Here is a 21,731-nt window from a genome sequence, read left to right as displayed (position 1 = left end):
ATTTATAATACCTCGCTTCCAACCGGCACGTATGGAGGTCCAAGGGGGAGGCCTATGTTCAGCAGTGGACGTCTTATGGCTGAGATGATGATGATGATGATTTATAATACACATATTATGCTTAGGTACTCGCCATACTCTTTGTACATACACCATACCCACTTAGTAGGAACAACCGAACATACAAGTCCAATAATAGAAAGTTCTTAATGTAAATGTTCAGCCATCTGGCAGTAACAGCACATTGGCAAGCCAAACTTTACTCGATCTTCGTCTCAGAAGCTAGTAAACCAGCCGACCTCTAAACCTCTATTACATTATGAGGTTAGAATTACGACTTTAGGTTTCGCTTATCTACTGTTTTCTTAGCGTCGGAACATCCAATTTGTGTAACAAAGCTAGGTTAATTTGTGCTAGGTCATTTGTTAAAATATAACAACTAAGATTTTTTGGCATATAGGGATGTAATTTTTGATACATTAAAGTTTTTTCGCCGATTGTGCTTACCAAATACAAGTAATATGATGTTGTTGATTTAAAAAGACAATTTTTAATTGGGGCAGGTAGGTACTTAGAATTATATTAGGAATTAAAAAACCGGAAAAGTGCGAGTCGGACTCGCCCACCGAGGGTTCCGTACTTTTTAGTATTTGATGTTATAGCGGCAACAGAAATGCATCATCTGTGAAAATCTCAACTGTCTAGCTATCACGATTCGTGAGATACAGCCTGGTGACAGACGGACGGACGGACGGACAGCGGAGTCTTATTAATAGGGTCCCGTTTTACCCTTTGGGTACGGAACCCTAAAAAACTAGAGTCTGTTTCATGCACTTATTTTTTAGCCACCCTGTATAAGCTAGTTGAAGTACTTATAAACTTTTAGGTGTATGCAATTGCAAATACTTCAATAAGTGAAAACTTAGAGGTATTATTTAAAGTTTAAACAACTTTTCTAGGATAATCATTAAAACAATCCAAACCGTTGATTAGGTTCAGATGCCTTAATCAAAAGGTGGGCCAATTCGAACGTTCATGTGACATCAAAACGATATCTGAATGACGCAAAATGCACGATAACTAAACGACATCATTCGGACGTCAGTGTACTAACCTGCCACGTTGGATTGAATACTAGAGTTAGACCAAGAAGTCTGTTGCGATTTTGAGAGCCCACGCAGTGCAAGGGTTATTTTAAACGTCAAACTTCTATTTGCACTGCGTGGGCTATCAAAATCGTTGCAGACTTTTCTTGGTCCCACTCTAACTGACGTCATTCAGATATCGTTTTGAGGTCAACGTATCAATACTATCAATTGTACCTACGTTCGAACTGGCCTCTATATCTGCTACTAAATATTGGTTAAAATACCTAAACTTTTAACAATCTAGACACGCGGCAGCGTGTCAAGCCAAGTTCGAGCAAAGGAACTGGCTAGCCAGCGCCAAGTGTAATATTACACGAACCACTTGGTGCCACTTTTGACCCTTCTATAACTCAAAACATCTTTAACGTAAACACATAAAACTACGTGTGTTTAATTATATCCATAAGGACATCTAGAAGCCCAAATTTCATGAAGCTAGCTCAAACGGTTATAAAGATATGAAGGTCAAAAAGTCGTAAATTTTAAGACTGACTGACATACCTATAGTACCTAAACCTAACCTACTTCCAGATGACCTAGAAGGATGAAATTTGGAATCCAGCTCAGTTATTGTGTGAAAGCGTAGGAAAAAATCTAAAAATTAAAAAAAGTTATAAAATAGGGGGGGGTCCCCATACAAAAAAACCATTTTTTATTGTGACTGACATATAAGTACCTAAACCTTACCTACTTCCAGATGACCTAGAAGGATGAAATTTGGAATCCAGCTCAGTTATTGTGTGAAACCGTAGGAAAAAATCAAAAAATTAAAAAAAGTTATAAAATAGGGGGGGTCCCCATACAAAAAACCATTTTTTATTGTGACTGACATATAAGTACCTAAACCTAACCTACTTCCAGATGACCTAGAAGGATGAAATTTGGAATCCAGCTCGGTTATTGTGTGTAAGCGTAGGAAAAAATCTAAAAACAAAAAAAAGTTAATAAATAGGGGGGGTTCCCATACAAATTTCTTTTTTATTGTGACTGACATATAGTACCTAAACCTAACCTACTTCCAGATGACCTAGAAGGATGAAATTTGGAATCCAGCTCGGTAATTGTGTGTAAGCGTAGGAAAAAATCTAAAAACAAAAAAAAGTTAATAAATAGGGGGGGTTCCCATACAAATTTCTTTTTTATTGTGACTGACATATAGTACCTAAACCTAACCTACTTCCAGATGACCTAGAAGGATGAAATTTGGAATCCAGCTCGGTAATTGTGTGTAAGCGTAGGAAAAAATCTAAAAATAAAAAAAGTTAAAAAATAGGGGGGGGTCCCCATACAAAAAACCTGTAATACGCGCTAAACAACCGGCCAACGGTGTGTCGTTGGCGGCGCGCGGCACCACATAATTAATACAAAGAACAGAAGTAAAAAACATGCAGCGGAAACACAAGAAAAAACATTAAATCTCAATACCTGCCTAGTTTTCTTTACAAAAAGTATTGATATCCCATCAAAAACATAAATGTAAAAAAGGAGAGCCAAGTTCAATACAAAAATTATGCTTGGCTGTGGGGTTCGCCGCAAAAAGAATGGAGATTTAAATGAGTGCCAAGTTCTATGCAAAATCCAAATATGTATTTATAGGAACAAAATAACATTATAAACAAGTATTAAACTCTATTTCTTTGCTTTATTGGATACCTATAACAATTGCTGTTATTTAAAAAGAATGTGAGATCTTAAAGTAGGTTAGATTTGGCTTGGCCAGTTTTTATCAGAATTACAAAATATATATGTTGAATAACTTTATAAAATGACTGATGTAATGAAAACTGGCCAAGTCAAATCTAACCTGCTTTAAGATCTCGCATTTTTTTTAAATAACAGCAATTGTTATAGGTATCCAATAAAGCAAAGAAATAGAGTTTAATAAGTAGGTTAGATTTGGCTTGGCCAGTTTTTATCAGAATTACAAAATATATATGTTGAATAACTTTATAAAATGACTGATGTAATGAAAACTGGCCAAGTCAAATCTAACCTGCTTTAAGATCTCGCATTTTTTTTAAATAACAGCAATTGTTATAGGTATCCAATAAAGCAAAGAAATAGAGTTTAATACTTTGTTATAATGTTATTTTGTTCCTATAAATACATATTTGGATTTTGCATAGAACTTGGCACTCATTTAAATCTCCATTCTTTTTGCGGCGAACCCCACAGCCAAGCATAATTTTTGTATTGAACTTGGCTCTCCTTTTTTACATTTATGTTTTTGATGGGATTACCTACACAAGGGCAACAAGCAAATACACGTAAATACTTGCCGTCCAAAATAGAGATTACCGGCAGGTGCGGGAAGTGGCTGACTCAGTTTACACTAAAATGGTAATACTAAAGCAATATGAAACACTTCCAGAGGCACCAACAAAGCGAGGTATTTTGTAAACATTTTACTGCGTCCCAGACTGCGACGATATTGTGAACGCTGTCGGGGCAAAACGACACTTTTTACTGCCCTCCATGACCGTTCACTAACCTCACATCTTGGTAGTTGTTATAAAACGGGCCGTTTGCCGAATAAAAAATGAAAAAAATCTCTCTATAACATACCTCCGAAATATCGTAAAAACATATGGCTTCTCTTTTTTCGCTTTGCACTGAAAATATTTATTTTTCGATACGATGAGGTTCACCGTTGGGTATTTACTGCTCAGCCATATAGTTTATTACACATGCCACGTTTCTGAACTTGGAATATACCTGTAAGAATGCAGTCGATCACTTTAAAGTCGACTAACAAGATTTATAAGCTTCTTCCGTTTTGGAGGGAACTCTAGAACATGCCTTATGAATGTCTGAAAAATGCGGAATGAATGGTGGCACACGAGGTGCGCTATTTCGCTGCCTCTGGACGGTCATAAAAGCGACAAAGCGCCATATCTAGTTTCCTCTCACCATATTTCGGACACAGCTGCAAAATTACTTAGCCACGTTATATTATGGCCGATATGGTCATGTTCTTAGCATACTGCACTTGGGAACAAAGTGCCAATATAAAGTAACACTATCATTCTTCTGATACTTAATATCTTATTAAAGTGTGATGAACATTTATTGTATTAAGTAGATGCAATTCATCTGATTAAATACACAGGCTTATGCATTATGCACGATACCTATTTAAAACGTCGTTTTGTATAGAGGTCAATTGATTACGTATACACATACCTACGCAGTTATCAAGATAAGTACCTATAGGTTTTAATATAATAAAATACTCATTAATTCTACTAGAGGAGTAAAGTTTAAAACAGTTTTTTGAGTTTTTAATTTGACAGCTACATTAGATGGTGCTACACGGCTCAGAACATTATGCAGCTGACAAAAACTGACGTTTGACAATTCAATGACTACAAAACGTATGGCGCAATACAACGTCAACTGTTTCCACTGTCAAACTACGGGGCACGTTTATTTCTTAGACTTTACTTCTCTAATACAATCAATAACCATGGACCTAGAATACTACGGACGTAGTTTTGCTAAGACAAAAACTGTGATTCCATCATCCACCAATTTTCTATTATTTACGCGTGACACACACACATTGACACTTATCTCAATGCCCTCATCCACCAATTTGCCGTCAGTCGGTTCGAAACGTCAGTGAAGTAAATTTGTCCAAATAAAATGTTAAATATGCCGGCATGCGTAGTTAAATCCTGCAAGAATTGTACCGATCGAAAGAAAAAAAGTGACGGAATAACTTTTCATAGCTAATTTTATCAATTATCACGGTATAGTACATAAAATCTCCATATTTCATTGTTTATAAATGTGAAACAGGAGTGTGACCAGTAAGTTGAATAGGGTAATTTCCCGAAAGTAGGGTAATTGATTCCCTTCTTATTAAATCATTATGTATTATAAGAGATTTAGGATATTTAGGTAAATAGCTAAATTATTGATTTTGCATTTCAAACTAGGTCGGTATGGTAATTTCACGATAATAAGGAGATTAAAGACGTTTACATGAATAATGTTTGATAGTTAACGTTTATTTGTTATGTAAGGTAAACATACTCATGGTGCTCGACGCGGTCCCAGTCCAGTACATGTCATCTTGAAACTTAAGTCATTTTCAATAGAGGTGACAGCAAGGTGTCATCTATTGGGCATTAACATGTCGAGCACTAGTACATTTACCTTATATTTATTTTTTGTTTGAAACCAGATATGTTACAAGTTAAATGTCATTAGGTATTGAAAATAATATTTGCACAAAGTAATTGTGCAACAATTCGCATTTTCAAGACCTATAAAATCAGTTAGGTACACACTTTTTTTATTGTCTAACGTAAAACTGCCCTATTTTAATATTTGAAAACAAGGACGATATTGAAAAGATTGTCTCACCATTAGGGGAGAATTTGTGTTACATGGTATCACTCGTCTACACGCACATTTTCAAACCGTCCGCCATTGCAGTGTCACAGTTTGTCTTAAATGACATTCCCTCTGTCAAATATATAACTCTATGTCAATAACTAATATAATCAAGTCGAAGCGCATCTATAGGTAGGTATCTAATCTAGTTTGATAACGGAACAACTTTTCCATTTGACAAACCAAACAATATAATGTCTGTAATCGAAATGTAGGTACAACTCAACCATACACAAATTGGACTATTTTTAGACATTAATGGAGCACAGCTTTTAACAGTTGAATAATTGATATGTAAATAAGCAGCACAATAATTACAAGCGCGGCGCCCGGCCTACTTACGATCTTTGAAGATATTCGTGTCACATTTCTGAAGTTGCGCTAGTAGTCCAAGTTGAAGTGGATAGTTGACACTTTGTTGCAAGGTTTTAGCAGTGAGGTGCAACTGTGGTTGACAGTATCGCGAGCGCCGACAACGAGCTCGTGGCAACTTGGCGGTTTTCTCGCGATAAGCCCCACTAGCGTACGCCCCACAAACTAATGTCAGGCAAACTTAGTTCGTCGCTCATCAGTCTCTGCGGGCGTGCAATTTAAACGATTGTCTTGCGAACTAATTCGCGCCGCATAGCGCATAATGTTTGATATGCAGTCGCGAACATGAGCAGCAAATATAATGCAGAATAGTACCTATGTGCTTTCATAAAATAGTCATGTGAAGAAGCATGTTATACCATTTCTGTTGAACTTGCTTCCTCTATAAGTCAGTCTGTAGCGATTAAATATTAGCGAATTGTATTTAAAGATAAATCACGTTTCGTTTTACATTTTAACCTAAAATTATGTTTAGAAGGTACCTAATATAAATTAAGTATTCAAAATACTTAACAACCTACAACACGATTTAAAACAAAGATATTATGATTTACAATCACTTTAACTTTATGCCTCTATGAATGCGTTCACTTCAGTTGTAAATTAAGTATTACATTTTTAATTGAACCAGTCCTTTTACACTACTAGCGTATGAACATTCCAGTTCTGGCTAACCCAAACCGGATTATTTATGTAAAACTGAAATTAAGCGGCAGAACGCTCTCTAGCCTGGCCAGTGCAAAAACTAATAAAACATTAGCAAGTTCCGTTGGTAGTTAATTGAAGGGGCTATGACTAGACTCTCACTAAGTATCCAGTGTAGAAAGAAAACTTTAAATACGTTAATGGTGCTTTTCTACCGGTAAAGCGAGACGAAACTTTCTTAATTTTGCCTTTTTATACTCATAAGTCTTAAAACTGTCTATTTTTTTTCGTGAGCACGCTCGATTTTTATATTTATTTACCAGAGATAAAAATATGATTATCTCTGCCTCTGTTCCACTGACAAGTGACTCTTGCCAAATATACCTACTTATTTAATATTTTTATGCACATATCTCATCCTAGATTTTTGTTTACAGGGGGAGTAGAAGTGCCAGAATTTGGAGAGCCGATCACAAATCTAACGATACCAATAGGGCGCGACGCTACTTTCAAATGTATTGTCGTCAACCTTGGCAACTATAGAGTAAGTACAAGTTATAATAAATTTATTACTACTTACTCACTACTTACTCCTCTGGCGCAGCGACCCAAAGTGTGTCTTGGCCTCCAACACGACTGCTCGCCACTGACCCCGGTCCTGTGCCGTTTCTCGCCAGTTCTCAACCCGGAGCTCGCGGAGATCAGCGTCCACCACATCCGCCCATCGATACCTAGGTCGACCGACCGGGCGGCGTCCTATCGGTTTTCCCTCAAACGCTCTTTTCACCGCCCGATCACCTCCCACGTACGTAGTCGTAATTTATTGCCTCAATATAATTACATGTTTCAAGTTACAGAAATAGCTCACCTTAATATCAAGCACTCGTTTCAATGTGTAGTCATTCATAATTTATTGGTTTCATAAAACAGTAAATTGTAAAGCTACGAAATAACTGTATTTTGTCGGGATTAACTCTATGCCATTGAATATGCTTAAGCCTTATGTATTTTTATACTTATTTGAGACATGATAAATTATTTATTACATTATCCTTTTGCCGTTTGTGGCAATGAATGTAACATTTTCAATCTACTCGGACCGTTAACACAGGGTTAAATTGTACTAGTAACTCCGGTTTAACCGGTTAACCCCGAGTTAGTGGCTAACCCCGGATGCACATGGCGCAATTAGTGGCCCTCAAAGGCGAAACATAGTAGCAATACCAGTTGAATTGTCACAACTCAAAACAATCACATTTTTGACAGATTCAAGTTAAATCGGAAGGTAACATAATTAACATAGAACATGTTTTAAAGGCGTTTGGCCAAAATTTTAGAGTTATTCGTAGCGGATTTTAGTCGGATACAAACGTCAAAATTAAATGTCAAACAACAAACGTAAACTAAAGACCATTTAGAAGGTTGATAGCGGTGCCCGCAGTACATTTCTACAGGACCCCTATTCGACAAGCGACGTTTGACGTATCGTGTTGATCTCCCGTTGATGTGGAAAAAATCATAAGTTCTCGAATACGTACAATGTCAAAATTTGACATTAACAATCCACAGTTAGGGTGACAAGCAAACCAAACCGAACCACCCGTAGTTTAGAGTTGAGTTTTGGTTGTACCAAATGATTAATATCCACCGTTGATGGAATCAACTCTTAGTATGCAATAAAATCAACTGTTGATTTGACGTGGATGCGAAATCTGACAGTTGTACGTGTCGAATTTGGCCCCAGTTGTATGTAGCACTGTAGCTATTAATCGTATAGAGAGCATATAATTAATATTGCATCAGCTTTATACTTAGCACTTTTTATCAGGCCTTTGTTTTATTTTTTACCATTTATAAGGGATTATTACATATTTCCTTTCCTCGAACACTTTCTGCTATCTGTTGCTAAGAGTGACTGGAAAACTACATATATATTTCATAGTCTCTCTTAGCAAAAAATATCACATATAAGATATTTTTTAAAGATAATAAAATATGAGAAAACAGTCTGTGATGAAAAAGAGCGAATGAGAAAAGATATTCTTTAAGTAAATGTAATACAGTTAAAAAAAGTCTTGATGTCGAACTAATACACTTGTAGGAACCAAAATTAAGGTATGTATTTCTCATTTCTCGGTGTCTCCTTCGCTCCCTAAAAAAAAAAACAATTGATAATAAGTTTCACCTCAAAGAAATATTATTTATGCGGTACATTTCCAATAAGTACTTAATTAAAACTGTTTTAACTAAAACATTTCTGGAACATAAATGTAGATATTTATTATTTTGTTTCAGATTTTTTCACGCCGCACTTATAACTTTCAAACGAACTTTGAAAATAATTTAAAGAAACATTAGTTCTTTAAATTATTTAGAAAGTTCTTTTGAAAGTTATAAGTGATGCATCCAATATAGTGGTATTTTGGGTGCGTGTAAATTAACTATCTACTTTAAAAGTACTAATAAAGTAATACTGTTAAAGCTCTAATAGCTGCTAAAATGACTACAAAAAAATATTAAAGTTAAAATTGAGTGGCTTTTTTTTACCCAGAACCAGATATAAGTTTTCAAGGGCTAATAAATACTTAGTGTGGTCCTTCTAAGAATAGACGCTGCGTGTGGTCATGTACACATGTATCATATTTCATTTGTGTTGTTCTCTTAGGTCGGCTGGGTGAAAGCAGACACGAAAGCCATCCAAGCCATCCACGAGCACGTCATCACACACAACCCCCGCGTATCCGTGTCGCACGCGGACCACTCGACGTGGTATCTGCACATCAAGAGTGTACAAGAGGAAGATCGGGGGCAATACATGTGTCAGATCAACACGGATCCTATGAAGAGTCAAGTGAGATATATTCTTCTTCTTTTAAATGGGTTTTCATCAAATTTATGATGATTTCGCAAAAAAGTATGCTCTTAGAACATGACGTTGTTCGGTAGTTGCTTGTAGTAAAATGATAGCTGGTCTTTAATAGCCACGATGGATTGCCGGTTGTTGACTCAAGAGTGGTTAAACGCGCTTCAAGACTAATTTTTCTTTTGGTGCACGCATCCACGTTAGAGTCTGTGCGGAAAGAGAAGTCGTAGAATGTAAGGGGGCCCATGCATTTCACGATTCTTCTCTTTCCGCACAGACTAATTTACTGCATAATATAAGCTATGAATTTACAGTTTGAACAACATTTAACGGCAAAAATCTAAAAAACATTTCCGTGACGTCTTCGCTATTTTGAAGTTCAACCGAAAAATAAGTTGTTTTTAATTTTTTCACTAAAACTCGCCAATTAAAAGTAAATTTTGGCTGTTCCCTGCCTGTCCGTTGTGATTTTTTGTTGGTTAAATGTTAGATCTCAAAATGTACACTGTCTATGCGGTAGACGGTACCTAATAGAAATAACTTTACATCTATTGAGATTTGATTTTAGTTTTATGTGCCCTTGTAATTGATCTAATCATCATTATCACTTACGTTTAAATACAAAGCATAAGACACCTGCCCTAAAAATCAATCATAAACGCTGAATTAAGGATTTTGAGTAATTTCACAAAAATATTCCTTTCCGTACTTCTAATATAAGTACTTGTAGGTGCACGAGTATACTAGTAAAACGGTACTGATAAACGTCAGAAGTTTAACATGAAATTCATATTCCAAAAATGCGAAAATGAAGCCGTATTCAAGCGCTGTGGAGCAAATTGGGTCTTTTTCGCTATTCATCATTTTGCTTCGATGCATGAATCGTTTAGGTGTCTATTAACGAGAGGAAAGAGCTCTCTCCGGTATTTCAGAGTCGGCTAATTGTGACTGCAGGGTTATATCCTAAGGGGATGAAATGGGGGATGAAAGATGAAACTTACTATAGTAGCCATACGGCCCGATTCTAACTTTAAGATACGTCAACTAATAGATCTAGAAACGATATGGATTAGATATGTCAGTGTCAAATGTGACGTTTCTTCAAACAAATACGTCACTTTTGACACTGACACATCTAATCCATATCGTATCCAGATCTATTAATTGACGTATCTTAAAATTCGAATCCGGCAGTTAGTCTTAACCATATTTTTGATGCTTATTTGCGAAGCGGGTATGTTCATTCTGATAATAGACTTTCCCAATTACATGTTAGAAGTAACATTATATTTTCCCTTAATTGTCTACCAACATGCGCGCGCAAGCAGGTTCACAAAGGAAACGCCTGTGCTCTCAGTTAAGTCCATTAACTACTACATACACATATGCTCATTACCTACTTTAAAAGAATTTCGTATCTCGTAATGTCGTGTATGACGGCTCTTTGGCACTTGTAGCGAGCATTTTCCATTCAATATTAGACATTTAATACTAGGTATACATTGTACATACATTTTTATTTTCAAATAATGAGTATCAGTGATGCGACAATTTTGTTACGATATGTTAAGGCTGTGTCTCCACCAGAGATGTGCGAGGATGAGTAGCGAGAGATGTGTTTGTTAAGAACCAATAGATATACTTGATTTACGTATCCTTGCTCAGCGCAGCTCTAGTCTGCAATTTTCCATTGGTTCTTAAAAAACACTTCCCTCGCTACGCATCCTCGCACATCTCCGGTGGAAACGCAGCCTAACCAAACGATATTCAGTAATCATTTTGATTGTAGTATTAGATATTTGTGTGTGGGTGTGGGTATTTTTTACTATTCAATTCAATTCAATTTAATTCAATTATTTATTCATAAAATCAATATAATTTTACACGTCATATTATAATAGGTACATTACTATTCTATATTTAAAATGCATTATTTTACATATACTTTTCATCATTAAAATTAAGCAAGAAGTGCATTCTATAAAAATAACTTACAAATGTACTATAACGTCTATAACTATAGGTACATAACTACATAACCACTACATCAGTTCGAGCGAGATGGACTGCGTTCGAGTTTACGCAGTCGCTAACGTAAACGTCAAGTTGTATGTACGGCTACAGTAACATTTGAACTAACACAAGTCACTTTACAGATGGGCTTCCTAGAGGTGGTGATACCACCAGACTTCGTGCCAGAGGAGACATCTGGTGACACGATGGTGCCGGAAGGTGGTACCGCCCGAGTGGCGTGCAAGGCTCGCGGGGTGCCGCTGCCGCGGGTCATGTGGAAACGCGAGGATGGCCAGGAAATCGTAGTACGAGACCATACGGGGTCTAAGACTAAAGGTATAACATTTTAGAGATGTATACTACTAGTACTTACTTTTTATGACAAAATAAAGAGTACATTTAAATTTGACGATGCGTGTTGCGGATGACATAATATATTATTATGTGAAAATGTAATACGCTTTATTTTGACGAAACCTGAGGTGGATGAGTATGATGACGAAGCCTGCACTGTGGATCTGAAGGATAAGTACCAGCTGTTATTATTATGTTTTTTTTTTGGGTCAGTAAATGAATTTATTATTTTTTAAGTTAAGTGAAAGCCCTATTGAAAGAGTGGCTAGCTTCTCGTGTTTGGGTAATGAATATCGGTCTAAGCTATCTACGTATATTTTCAATTCACTTTAGTACATCACATTTAGATTTATTTCGTTTCTTTGTAGTACGTAGGTACAACTTTTACATTACATTAGCGATTATATTTGATTTAAGTAAAAAAGTGGCACAAAAGCGAATTTTCAAAGATGTCGTATATTAATACAAAGCTTCTTTCAGTTACGTATTTAATCCTAAGCTGAAGCTAAAACTGTGTTATCTCTCTTGTTTCAAGAAATATATGTGTATTCGATACTCTTATATTAGCTGTATATTAATTTCTTGTTGACTTTAGTTAGTTTAAATTGGATGCGATCGAATTTGTCTTAATTTTCTAGTTTTAGATTAAGATTAAATTTAACTATATATGTATATGATCGAATATCTTACGATAACTACTTTTGCCACTGTAATAAATACAGATATTTTTATCTATATAAACAAAGAATGTTAACAGCACATTTATGTTTACCAATTGATATTAAAGTGTCTGGATGCTAATAAAATCAGCCAAACCAATAGATATGAGATACCGCAATACAATACAACCGTGGGCTGAAACGTGGGAACAAAATATATTACCCAATTGATTACGTTAAGTATGTCGATGTCCGTAGTACCTACTCATTTCACCTAATGCGAGCGTTCCTGCATGATAAACTTGATGAATCCACAGTGTGCGATTTCTAAGAAATAATAAATTCAAATGATATGCCAGGTTAAGCGTATTTTTATGTAAGTAGATATTTTAATGTGTAGTTGATTTGTTTTGTTAGTTAATGTGCTAAACATCCAAGAAACGTTATAGGTATCAAAAAATTTACTAGTTGGCCACGGGTGACCTTATTTTAAACCTAATAGATAAACTCAATGTATAATAATGTGTAATTGTGTTATACTTAAAATACATATACACACCATTTCAAACAGTGTAAAATGTGTGAATTAAGTAATTATGTTAGTCATTTGGAAGCCACAATGTTTTTAGAGTCGATGAAGATATTATTCCAAGTTTCATCAAGTTCATTGAGGTTTTGATGTGACTAAAATTACAATTACTTGTTTTTTTTAGGCTTTAAAGCGCTGATCGGGATTTCGTTTAGAAATGATTTCGAAGCATAAATAATTGGTGCCAAAATAGCAATCCGACTCATCGTAAATAAGCAGAAAACATCCCCGATAAAATCAACACTGGGGCATGCGACCTCAGAATAATAAATTGAATTGAAACCTCATATATGATGACAACCTCACAATACATATTACAGATACATATATTAACATAGTTACCATAAATTACGAAGTCTGCGAGAGCACAATATTACATGTAAGGAAATAAATTGCTGCTTGGTAAACATACGGCGCAGTGCTTACAGTGAAAATTTTGAAATATAGGAGAGAAAACCTAGTAGTTATGTAAGATATCATCGAACATAATATTAATGCAGATTTTTAAGTAACTTACCTACATGTCCTAAACTAACCTAACCTAAACTAAACTAAACTAAACTTACTACTTGTTACTAAATATATAGGTATAGGTAACTATTTAAATATTTAACACATATGTGGACACTGGACGCTTATATGTAGGCTTAATGGCATTGTTCGTTCCATTGTGTCTGGAGTATTGTCCAGCATAGTGTTAATATTACTTTCATAAATTTTCAGCTATAATAATAGTAATAATTCAGCCTATATTCGTCCCACTTCTGGGCACAGGCCTCCTCTCATGCCTCAGGGCTTAGGCTATAGTCCCCACGCTAGCCCAATGCGGATTGGGGACTTCACATACACATTTAAATTTCTTCGCAGATGTATGCAGGTCTCCTCACGGTGTTATCCTTCACCGAAAAGCTAGTGGTAAATATCAAATGACATTTCGTACATAAGTTCCGAAAAAAGTCATTGGTATGAGCCAGGAAGAACCCACGACCTCCGGATTGAAAGTCCGACGTCCATTTATTCCATCTTTCAGCTAATTAAGAATTTTGTCATCCGATACCTAATACTGTAATCATAATTTTGGTCATCCAGAATGAAAAACAATAAAAACCATACACTGTTATAGTATACCAACTGTATCACAACGTTTACGATTTGATTATCTGTTCTTAGATATCGAATTAGAAGCGATATATAATTGTTTCACAAAATCGCAGTATAATCAATATACCATTAAAACACGCAAAACAAAAATATTTCATTTGTCGTTGTTTATTCGAGCTGCGAGTAGGGCATTGTTTTTCAGGAATATGTATAATAAAACGTCTATGTGACCGCATTCAAGGCACAATGAACCGCGACGACTATTCTCGGGATGAGTTTCGTCCAGTATTGTTTAAAGTTTGTCGTAATTAGTAGAGTTCCGTGCTGAATAGAGTCCTAGGTCTCATTGTGTGAACTCTGAAACCATTTTAATGGTTAATTGAAAAAATTTGAAGCGCCATCGAAACCGTTGGAACTTTTGAATTCTGTTTTTCCTTCTAATTACTTGAGGCAGGGTATCTCCGTCAAGTATTTTAAGCAGGTTGCGTACGAGACAGTGACAGCCTATTATTTAAGCTAAACAATGATTTATTGTGCTTAAAGTAAAGCGAATCAAGCACTGTCTGCGCGAGAACACATGTACGCGGTACCAGAACTGACAGTATTACTTCGCGAAAACTCCATTATTTATCGCTAGACCCGCCACTGCTCGAGATTGACTAAGTCCTGGTGTATACACAATTTTTTTATGAAATTCTTACAAACCTTTTCACATACTTAATACTTTTACCTACGTAGAGTAAACTTAACAATTAAATCAAGTACTGATAATTATTTTTAAATTATTATGAAACTAGTACTTACTCGTATATGTGTTATGTAATATACAAAACTTATTACAATTTTATTTAATAAATTACAGTCTAGTAAGATTATGGATAGCATTAATTATTTGTGCAACGATTTTTATTATTCAGTAACAATGTGTTTTCCCGATGTTTACGGTCAAACACAATTTCTTTCGAGCGCCAGTATTTCTTTTCCCGGTAACTTTTTCCATTATTTTCAGTAGCACGAACTCGTATCTGTCACGTTTGTGAACATATTCTAGATATGCAACTTTACCTTACTTTTCCAGCCAACCCGATGAAGAGGAGAGTTGGTGACTTTCTTAGTCCAAAATACAAACTTCATGTCACATTTTAGGAAATGTAAAGCTTGTTGGTAGTAATGGCAGCGAAAATAACACGGTGAATTTGGGAACTACTTACCTATAATAAAATGACGTAAATTAAATCCGTGGTAGCAATGTTTCAAAACATTATTTTTTAACAGGGACATAATATAATATATGTCTTCCCCATTATGTAATTTTTACTAACTATTTTATTGTTTTCTCAGTACTCACATACAACGGCGAGGTACTCAAGCTTACGAAGATATCCCGTTCGGAAATGGGCACGTACTTGTGCATCGCGGGCAATGGCGTCCCACCTACGGTCAGCAAGAGAATTCACATCAGCGTACACTGTAAGTTCATATTTTAACTGTGGTTGTTATTATTTTTATGAACCTTTCAAGAGAAATAGGAGCATTCCACGGGCTGTCCCGTACAAACGCTCTGTATTTCCGGTGTTGCGACTTTTTTCTCGGCATTTAAAGCAGGCGATTATTTTTCTGTGCATATTTTTGACCATTTGTCATATATAGAAAAGGAAACTCTTATACTTTTAAATCTTCAGAAACTTCGCGTTTGTACGGGACAACGGTAGACAATTTCATGGAATGCTCCAATGAAGTAGATTAGGTAGACCTGTACAAAGATGGTATACTCGTAATTATAAAGAAAGATTCATCTTTATAATTATAACTATAATCAAAGAGACCGTGTGAGGTGAGTAGTCTAAGAAAGAAATAATCGTGCCCCAAGTTTGATAGCTGAAATAAATGGCGCTGTGCGGCGCAATATATTTTGTTAGACAAGGATTCGTCTTATACTTATCATATATTGTCCATGAATCTATGCATCTTAGTCATGAATTTGTACTTACGATGGATACTTGCAGACGCATCCAAATAAAAAAAAATACGATCTTGATATGATGTTAGTGCAGTGTATCTTGCCAGTGCAGAAAGTAGTGGTTTGATAATAACGTACAAAATAGAGATTGCACAAGGCACCGATGTGAAGTAAGTACCCGCTCACTTAGCTAAGGCATCTGACTCACATACGGAGATTAAGTTATAAGCGAAGGACTATTACGATCTAACTCATCAAGGAAAAATGAAAAATAATGATTCTTAGCGAATTCTTACAAGATTAAGAAGCAATATTCGTAATACCTATTAGGTAAATAGGATTGCGCTCTATTATTTCTGTTCAATATATCAGTATAAAAAATGCAAAAAATATTTTAAACTTAAGATTTCTCCATTTTACCATATGTTAATAATTATTAACTGATAAATAAAACCTACATCTAACGGCCGTCTTAATATAATTTAGTTAGATTCAAGAAATCAAACTATTTAATTACTAACTGCACTGCGGACTCTCATAGTCCGCCTACTATAAATTTATCCTATAGTGTTCTGTACTTGTATATTAATGCTAGGGTAGACCGGGGTCGATTCAACGACGAGGCGATTGAACATATTTTCATATTTTGACTACTACACCGAAATATGCACATTTATGTGTGCCTTAAGCATGCTTCGATCTGTTTGCCAGTCAGCGTCAATTTATTTACCAGTCTGCCCCTTTCCGCCAATAAAATATCAGTTTACGAGCGACTAAAGTAAAACATTGCTAGTTAAATGCTTTTCATAACCTATTTACAATTAAATTGCCGTTACCTTTTGATAAAATGTACCCTTGTCCACTTTCCGATACAATTCCAATTTTGAGCAAAAGTCCATTCCTCGATTTGTCAATACATGACCATTTCTTGAGACCATTCTCGACCACAAACTCTCTCAAAGATTGACTACTTGCTTACACTGCAGGCGAAGGCAAACAATTGCCGAGATTGTTTGTTGTTCAAGAGAAACAACAGCCGATCGCCCGTAGCTTACCCGTCGTGAGTCAGACAGCCTTATGTAGTATTTATTTTGCACCTCGAACCTACTTAGGTTCGAACACGAGTACACGAGTACACGAGTACACAGGAGTGAACACGGTATTTACATAAAGGTCGAAAACCGCGAGGCTTTAGGAGTTTTTGCTAAACGGTCATTAAGCTTGGTTTACCTGTGAATACTCAATTTGTATTTTGTACTGTATGAAATTATTTAAACCGTATTTTTTATTCATGTTTATTCAATACCTTGGTGCTTAAGTGTTATACGATGGGTACAGTAAAGGTATATTTGATGATTTACGTAAATTACATTGATGAATATGCGCACATATTAATATGATGACTTGTAAAATAAATTTATATTTGTTTTGTTATTTTTATTTATCTGTTTCTACTTGTAGATGTGTATTCAAGTAACAGCAAACTCATCCTGTAAAAATGGATTAGCTTATGAAAATAGGTTCTTGAGCTAACTCAGGACCCCTTTAGTACTTTCTAAATGTACAAAATGGGCAAGATGATATAGAAACCATTGTTAACTCTAATACGCGTATACTATGCTTACATTTTATAATGATACCCTTATTTATTAGCCCCATCAACGTAATCTACAAAGTCTACATGTGAGATGATTAACTAGTCTACAAGCACCCGCCGAGCATGATGCCTCGAGTAACGAGAGCCATAATATAAATACCACACTACCGCAGACTTACATAAAGAGGCTATGTACTCCTTTAGTAGTACATATAACGACGATCTTGACATACCCCTGTGTCTACTCTCTCAAAACTTTTTGAGTGTTTATGTACCCTATTAGACATGTGTCGTTCACGAGTGAGTGTTTTAAATGAACTATATCTTTTGATTGAACTCACTCACTCGTCAACTCACTGATGATTTAACTCGCTCAGGACATTTCCCTCTACTCACTCTTGAAAAATATAGTCTACAGATCCACAAGTGAGCGAAATGAGTGATATATATCACCGCGAGCGAAAGATATGAATCAATCTTTTCAACTCAGTGAAGCGTGTTGCACATCTCTATACCATATAACAAATATGTATGTGAATATTAACTATGGGTCGAGGCTGGTGAATTGTATATCCAACTTCATAGTTAGTACGCAATTCCAATACCAGTTACAGTTGCAATTTAGTCCATTTGTTACGGGCCTATAATAAAGTCTCGCCCCACGGGTTGTTTTCAGTATAGCGCTTCAGCAAAATACGTTGACGGACAATCACCATATCGGTTGCCTTAATAAAGCTTGATCCACATTAATACATGTTGCCCAACTATTGTAATAGACATCTAGGCAGGATTGATCCCTTTCATAAATCACTTACTACACTTAAAATCATGTTAAAGGAAAAAATATTATTGCTGTAACTACCTACTCTCTGAGATTTTATTTTGATAGCTATTGTTCCTTGATTTTTATCTATTTTTCTGTACTACGCTTCCTATTTTCAGAATTCTATATTTCTTTTCTTGACCCTCGCTGTAATTATTATTATTATTCCGACTTTTTGCTGTAAGTATTAATGAGTTATTCTTGCTTCTTGTTGTATGTATCCTACCTTGGGCTTATGCTTGTACCTATTGTATACCAATTTTCAGTTACATGTATATTTTATGAACCTCCAGGTCTTTTTAGTATTAAGATTTATGTGCGTATTACGCACCTCTAACATATGTATCTTATATGACTGTATGTGTTCTGAATAAATAAAAAAAAATAAAAAAAAAATAATGTTTCCTTTGTAATGCAGTTCACCCAGTGATTCAAGTACCGAACCAGTTGGTAGGCGCTCCGCTCGGCACTGACGTCACGCTTGAATGCTACGTGGAGTCATCACCCAAATCTATCAACTACTGGGTTAAAGACCCTGGTAACTATTTTTCCTGCATACTTAGATATATTTTTAGATTACTTTTTGCCCATAGAATCTTTTAGTATTTTCTAAGTTTTATATTTATTTTATATATCGTTGTCTGCTACCCACAACACAAGCTTCATTAATCTTACTACGAGTACAAGACTAGGTACATTTGTTTTAATATTTTTATTCATTTATTTATCGGCCATTTCGAAAAAATAAATGTTGTGTTTGTTTATTCGTTCCCATATATTTTTATTTATTTAAAATAGCTTAGATACTACTAGTTTTAAAACTGAAAACTCAGTCAATATAAGCTACATTATCCTATGTCCTCTTTAAAAAATATTCAGAGAACAGCGCCCGAACTATCCAGATCAGAATTATCTGATTTCCGACACTTTTAACTATAAAAATTCTGAAAATATAAAACCTTCCTCGTTATTTCATTTCGAAAATAGATAAACAATATTGTTAACTCTATTAGTGTAATAAAATAAAAAAATAATCTGAAATAATGTTGTTCGGTGGATGTCGAAAATATAGACATGGCAGGATCTCGTTAATTAAGTAGTCGAATGCACAAAAGATAATCGCAAACTAGCAGGAATTCTCTTAAGGTACCGGACAAGACGGCGTTAAAGCAAAACAAATTACAAGAAAGCCATAAAACTTCTAGGTGTCTGAAGCAAGTTTTTACATTTTTCATAAAACTTGTTCTTTGCAAGGTGAAATCCTAATATTGAATTTGAAGGCGGGTGTTTTAGCAATAAATTGTTTCGCAGGTGAGTTGATAATACCCTCGGAACACCACGAGATGACGGTGAGGCAGAAATCCATGTTCGAGGCGGAGATGACGATGACGATCAAGAATATCCGACGCGACGACCTGGGCAGCTACATCTGCGTTGCCAAGAATTCACTCGGCGATGTGGAAAGCAAGATTAGATTATATGGTAGGTGCATTTAATGTATTTATAATGAGGTTTTCCTCGTTTCCCAGTTTGAAGTACTTAACTGTATAACTTTAATCTTTACCTGTGAGCGGAAAAATTGAAGATGTTTAGGATGTATGTTTTATGTTAATTTTATTTTTATGCATGTACATGTACAACGCTTTGCAGCCTAATTGACTTGATAAATTATAACTTGAAATAGGATTACTTGAACATATGTGTAATTAATGCTCTGGTACGAAACATGTAGTTTAATTTGCTTACACAACGCCGACGTTACATTTGCTCACACACGTGCAACTGATGTGTTTGTGACCACTATGTGTACATTATAAAGTATATATTATATCCTTTAAGATCAGCATAGAGTCATGGATCTTTCTACATTTTGACATGCACAAAAATTTGCTCATACAAGTTATCAATTTCCAAATTGAATCGTACCCCTTTCCGCGAACTGTATATTACGATTTGTACACAGAAATACCTGGAAACGACAGGCACGTGTACCAGTACCCGGACGAGCGGATCGTGCCAGACGACGACTACGGAACAGAAGTGTACGAGGACGAAGAACACGACGAGAAGAGCAACCGGGTACCCGACCGGGCCAACAAATGGTACGCAAACGACGGGAAGATCGTTACGGCGGCTAACGACGCGGCCAAACCCGCTTTCACGATAGCGGTCTTCCTAACTTTACTCGAAACACTAGTGGTGTAATTATGCGTAATTATCTGTGTTATTTTAATAGGCCTAGAAGTCGTGAATTTAGTCACTTATCGACGTCGATAAGACATTATAGTTTACGTATATTGGAAATTATTTTCTCTTGTCTTACCTACGACGATAAGCGCTAATCGCGATCGTTACGAATATATACAAATAACCTGTTACTAAAAAAACAATTCATAGCTACTTTAATTTTCCTTCGGAAGCCCATATGTATTTTCAAAAAACTGTATGCATGGTAATGTACTACTTTAACGATTACAAACGATTTCCTAGTTTATTATTGATATAATTAAACATAAGAATGCCAAACCGAATAAAAATAACGAAATAACGACGAAGAATATTTTAGAAGTAAAATTTATTTGAACCAGTATAATTAAGTTTACATTAACAGGGTATGATTAATTGAATACATCAGATATAACTCAAAAATCAGTCATCGCTATCAAGCGAAATGGAGATGATCAGTAATTAAAATACGGAGGAAATTCGCGCAAATTGTGCATCGCAGCTTTGTGATTAAATTAAGTTTTAATAAAAAGTTTTTTATTTTGGAACAATGTATTTACAATAAAAGCTGCATACCAGTGTCATAATTCCATCAGCATGTAACGTGATAATAACTAGTTTTAATGTGTATATAAATTATATTAAGGGAATATCTACAGTGTTGTCTATAATAGTTATTCAGATATCTACATATTTGTTAAATATTATAAAGGAGCAGTGTAAATTTAGGCAGTTTATAAATTAATGTTAATGGGCCTTGTATATTGCGAACATTATCTTAAGTAGAGTTTATAATTTGATTGATAAATATTTTTTATGGAACTCGTGTAATTCAATTATAATACTTTGGGAATGTTAAGAGCCCTTCAACGTGCACACTAGCGCCACTACGAAATTATCGTGATTATTTAAATTTCACGAAGGAAATTTAAAAAAGGAGGCCGCTACGGACTGTATTGTGTATTTAAGTACCTTTTGAA

At 35.4% G+C, this 21,731-nt stretch overlaps 1 protein-coding gene across 1 annotated transcript in view; it reads left to right on the top strand.

The window, feature by feature from the left end:
• Window positions 1-20,745, top strand: part of LOC134680107 (lachesin-like) — a 51,771-nt gene extending 31,026 nt beyond the window's left edge. The window contains exons 2-8 of the mRNA XM_063539155.1: window positions 7,004-7,110; window positions 9,232-9,417; window positions 11,586-11,778; window positions 15,487-15,615; window positions 18,944-19,063; window positions 19,837-20,007; window positions 20,489-20,745. Coding sequence (XP_063395225.1) covers window positions 7,004-7,110; window positions 9,232-9,417; window positions 11,586-11,778; window positions 15,487-15,615; window positions 18,944-19,063; window positions 19,837-20,007; window positions 20,489-20,730 — 1,148 coding nt within the window. The 3' untranslated portion in view covers window positions 20,731-20,745. The remainder of the gene's footprint in view (window positions 1-7,003; window positions 7,111-9,231; window positions 9,418-11,585; window positions 11,779-15,486; window positions 15,616-18,943; window positions 19,064-19,836; window positions 20,008-20,488) is intronic.
• The last annotated feature ends 986 nt before the right edge of the window (window positions 20,746-21,731 follow it).

The sequence above is a fragment of the Cydia fagiglandana genome, chromosome 3 (assembly GCF_963556715.1).
Source record: "Cydia fagiglandana chromosome 3, ilCydFagi1.1, whole genome shotgun sequence".
Lineage (NCBI taxonomy): Eukaryota > Metazoa > Arthropoda > Insecta > Lepidoptera > Tortricidae > Cydia > Cydia fagiglandana.
Note: the sequence above shows the minus strand (reverse complement) of the source record. Positions and strands in the feature narration are given on the sequence as shown.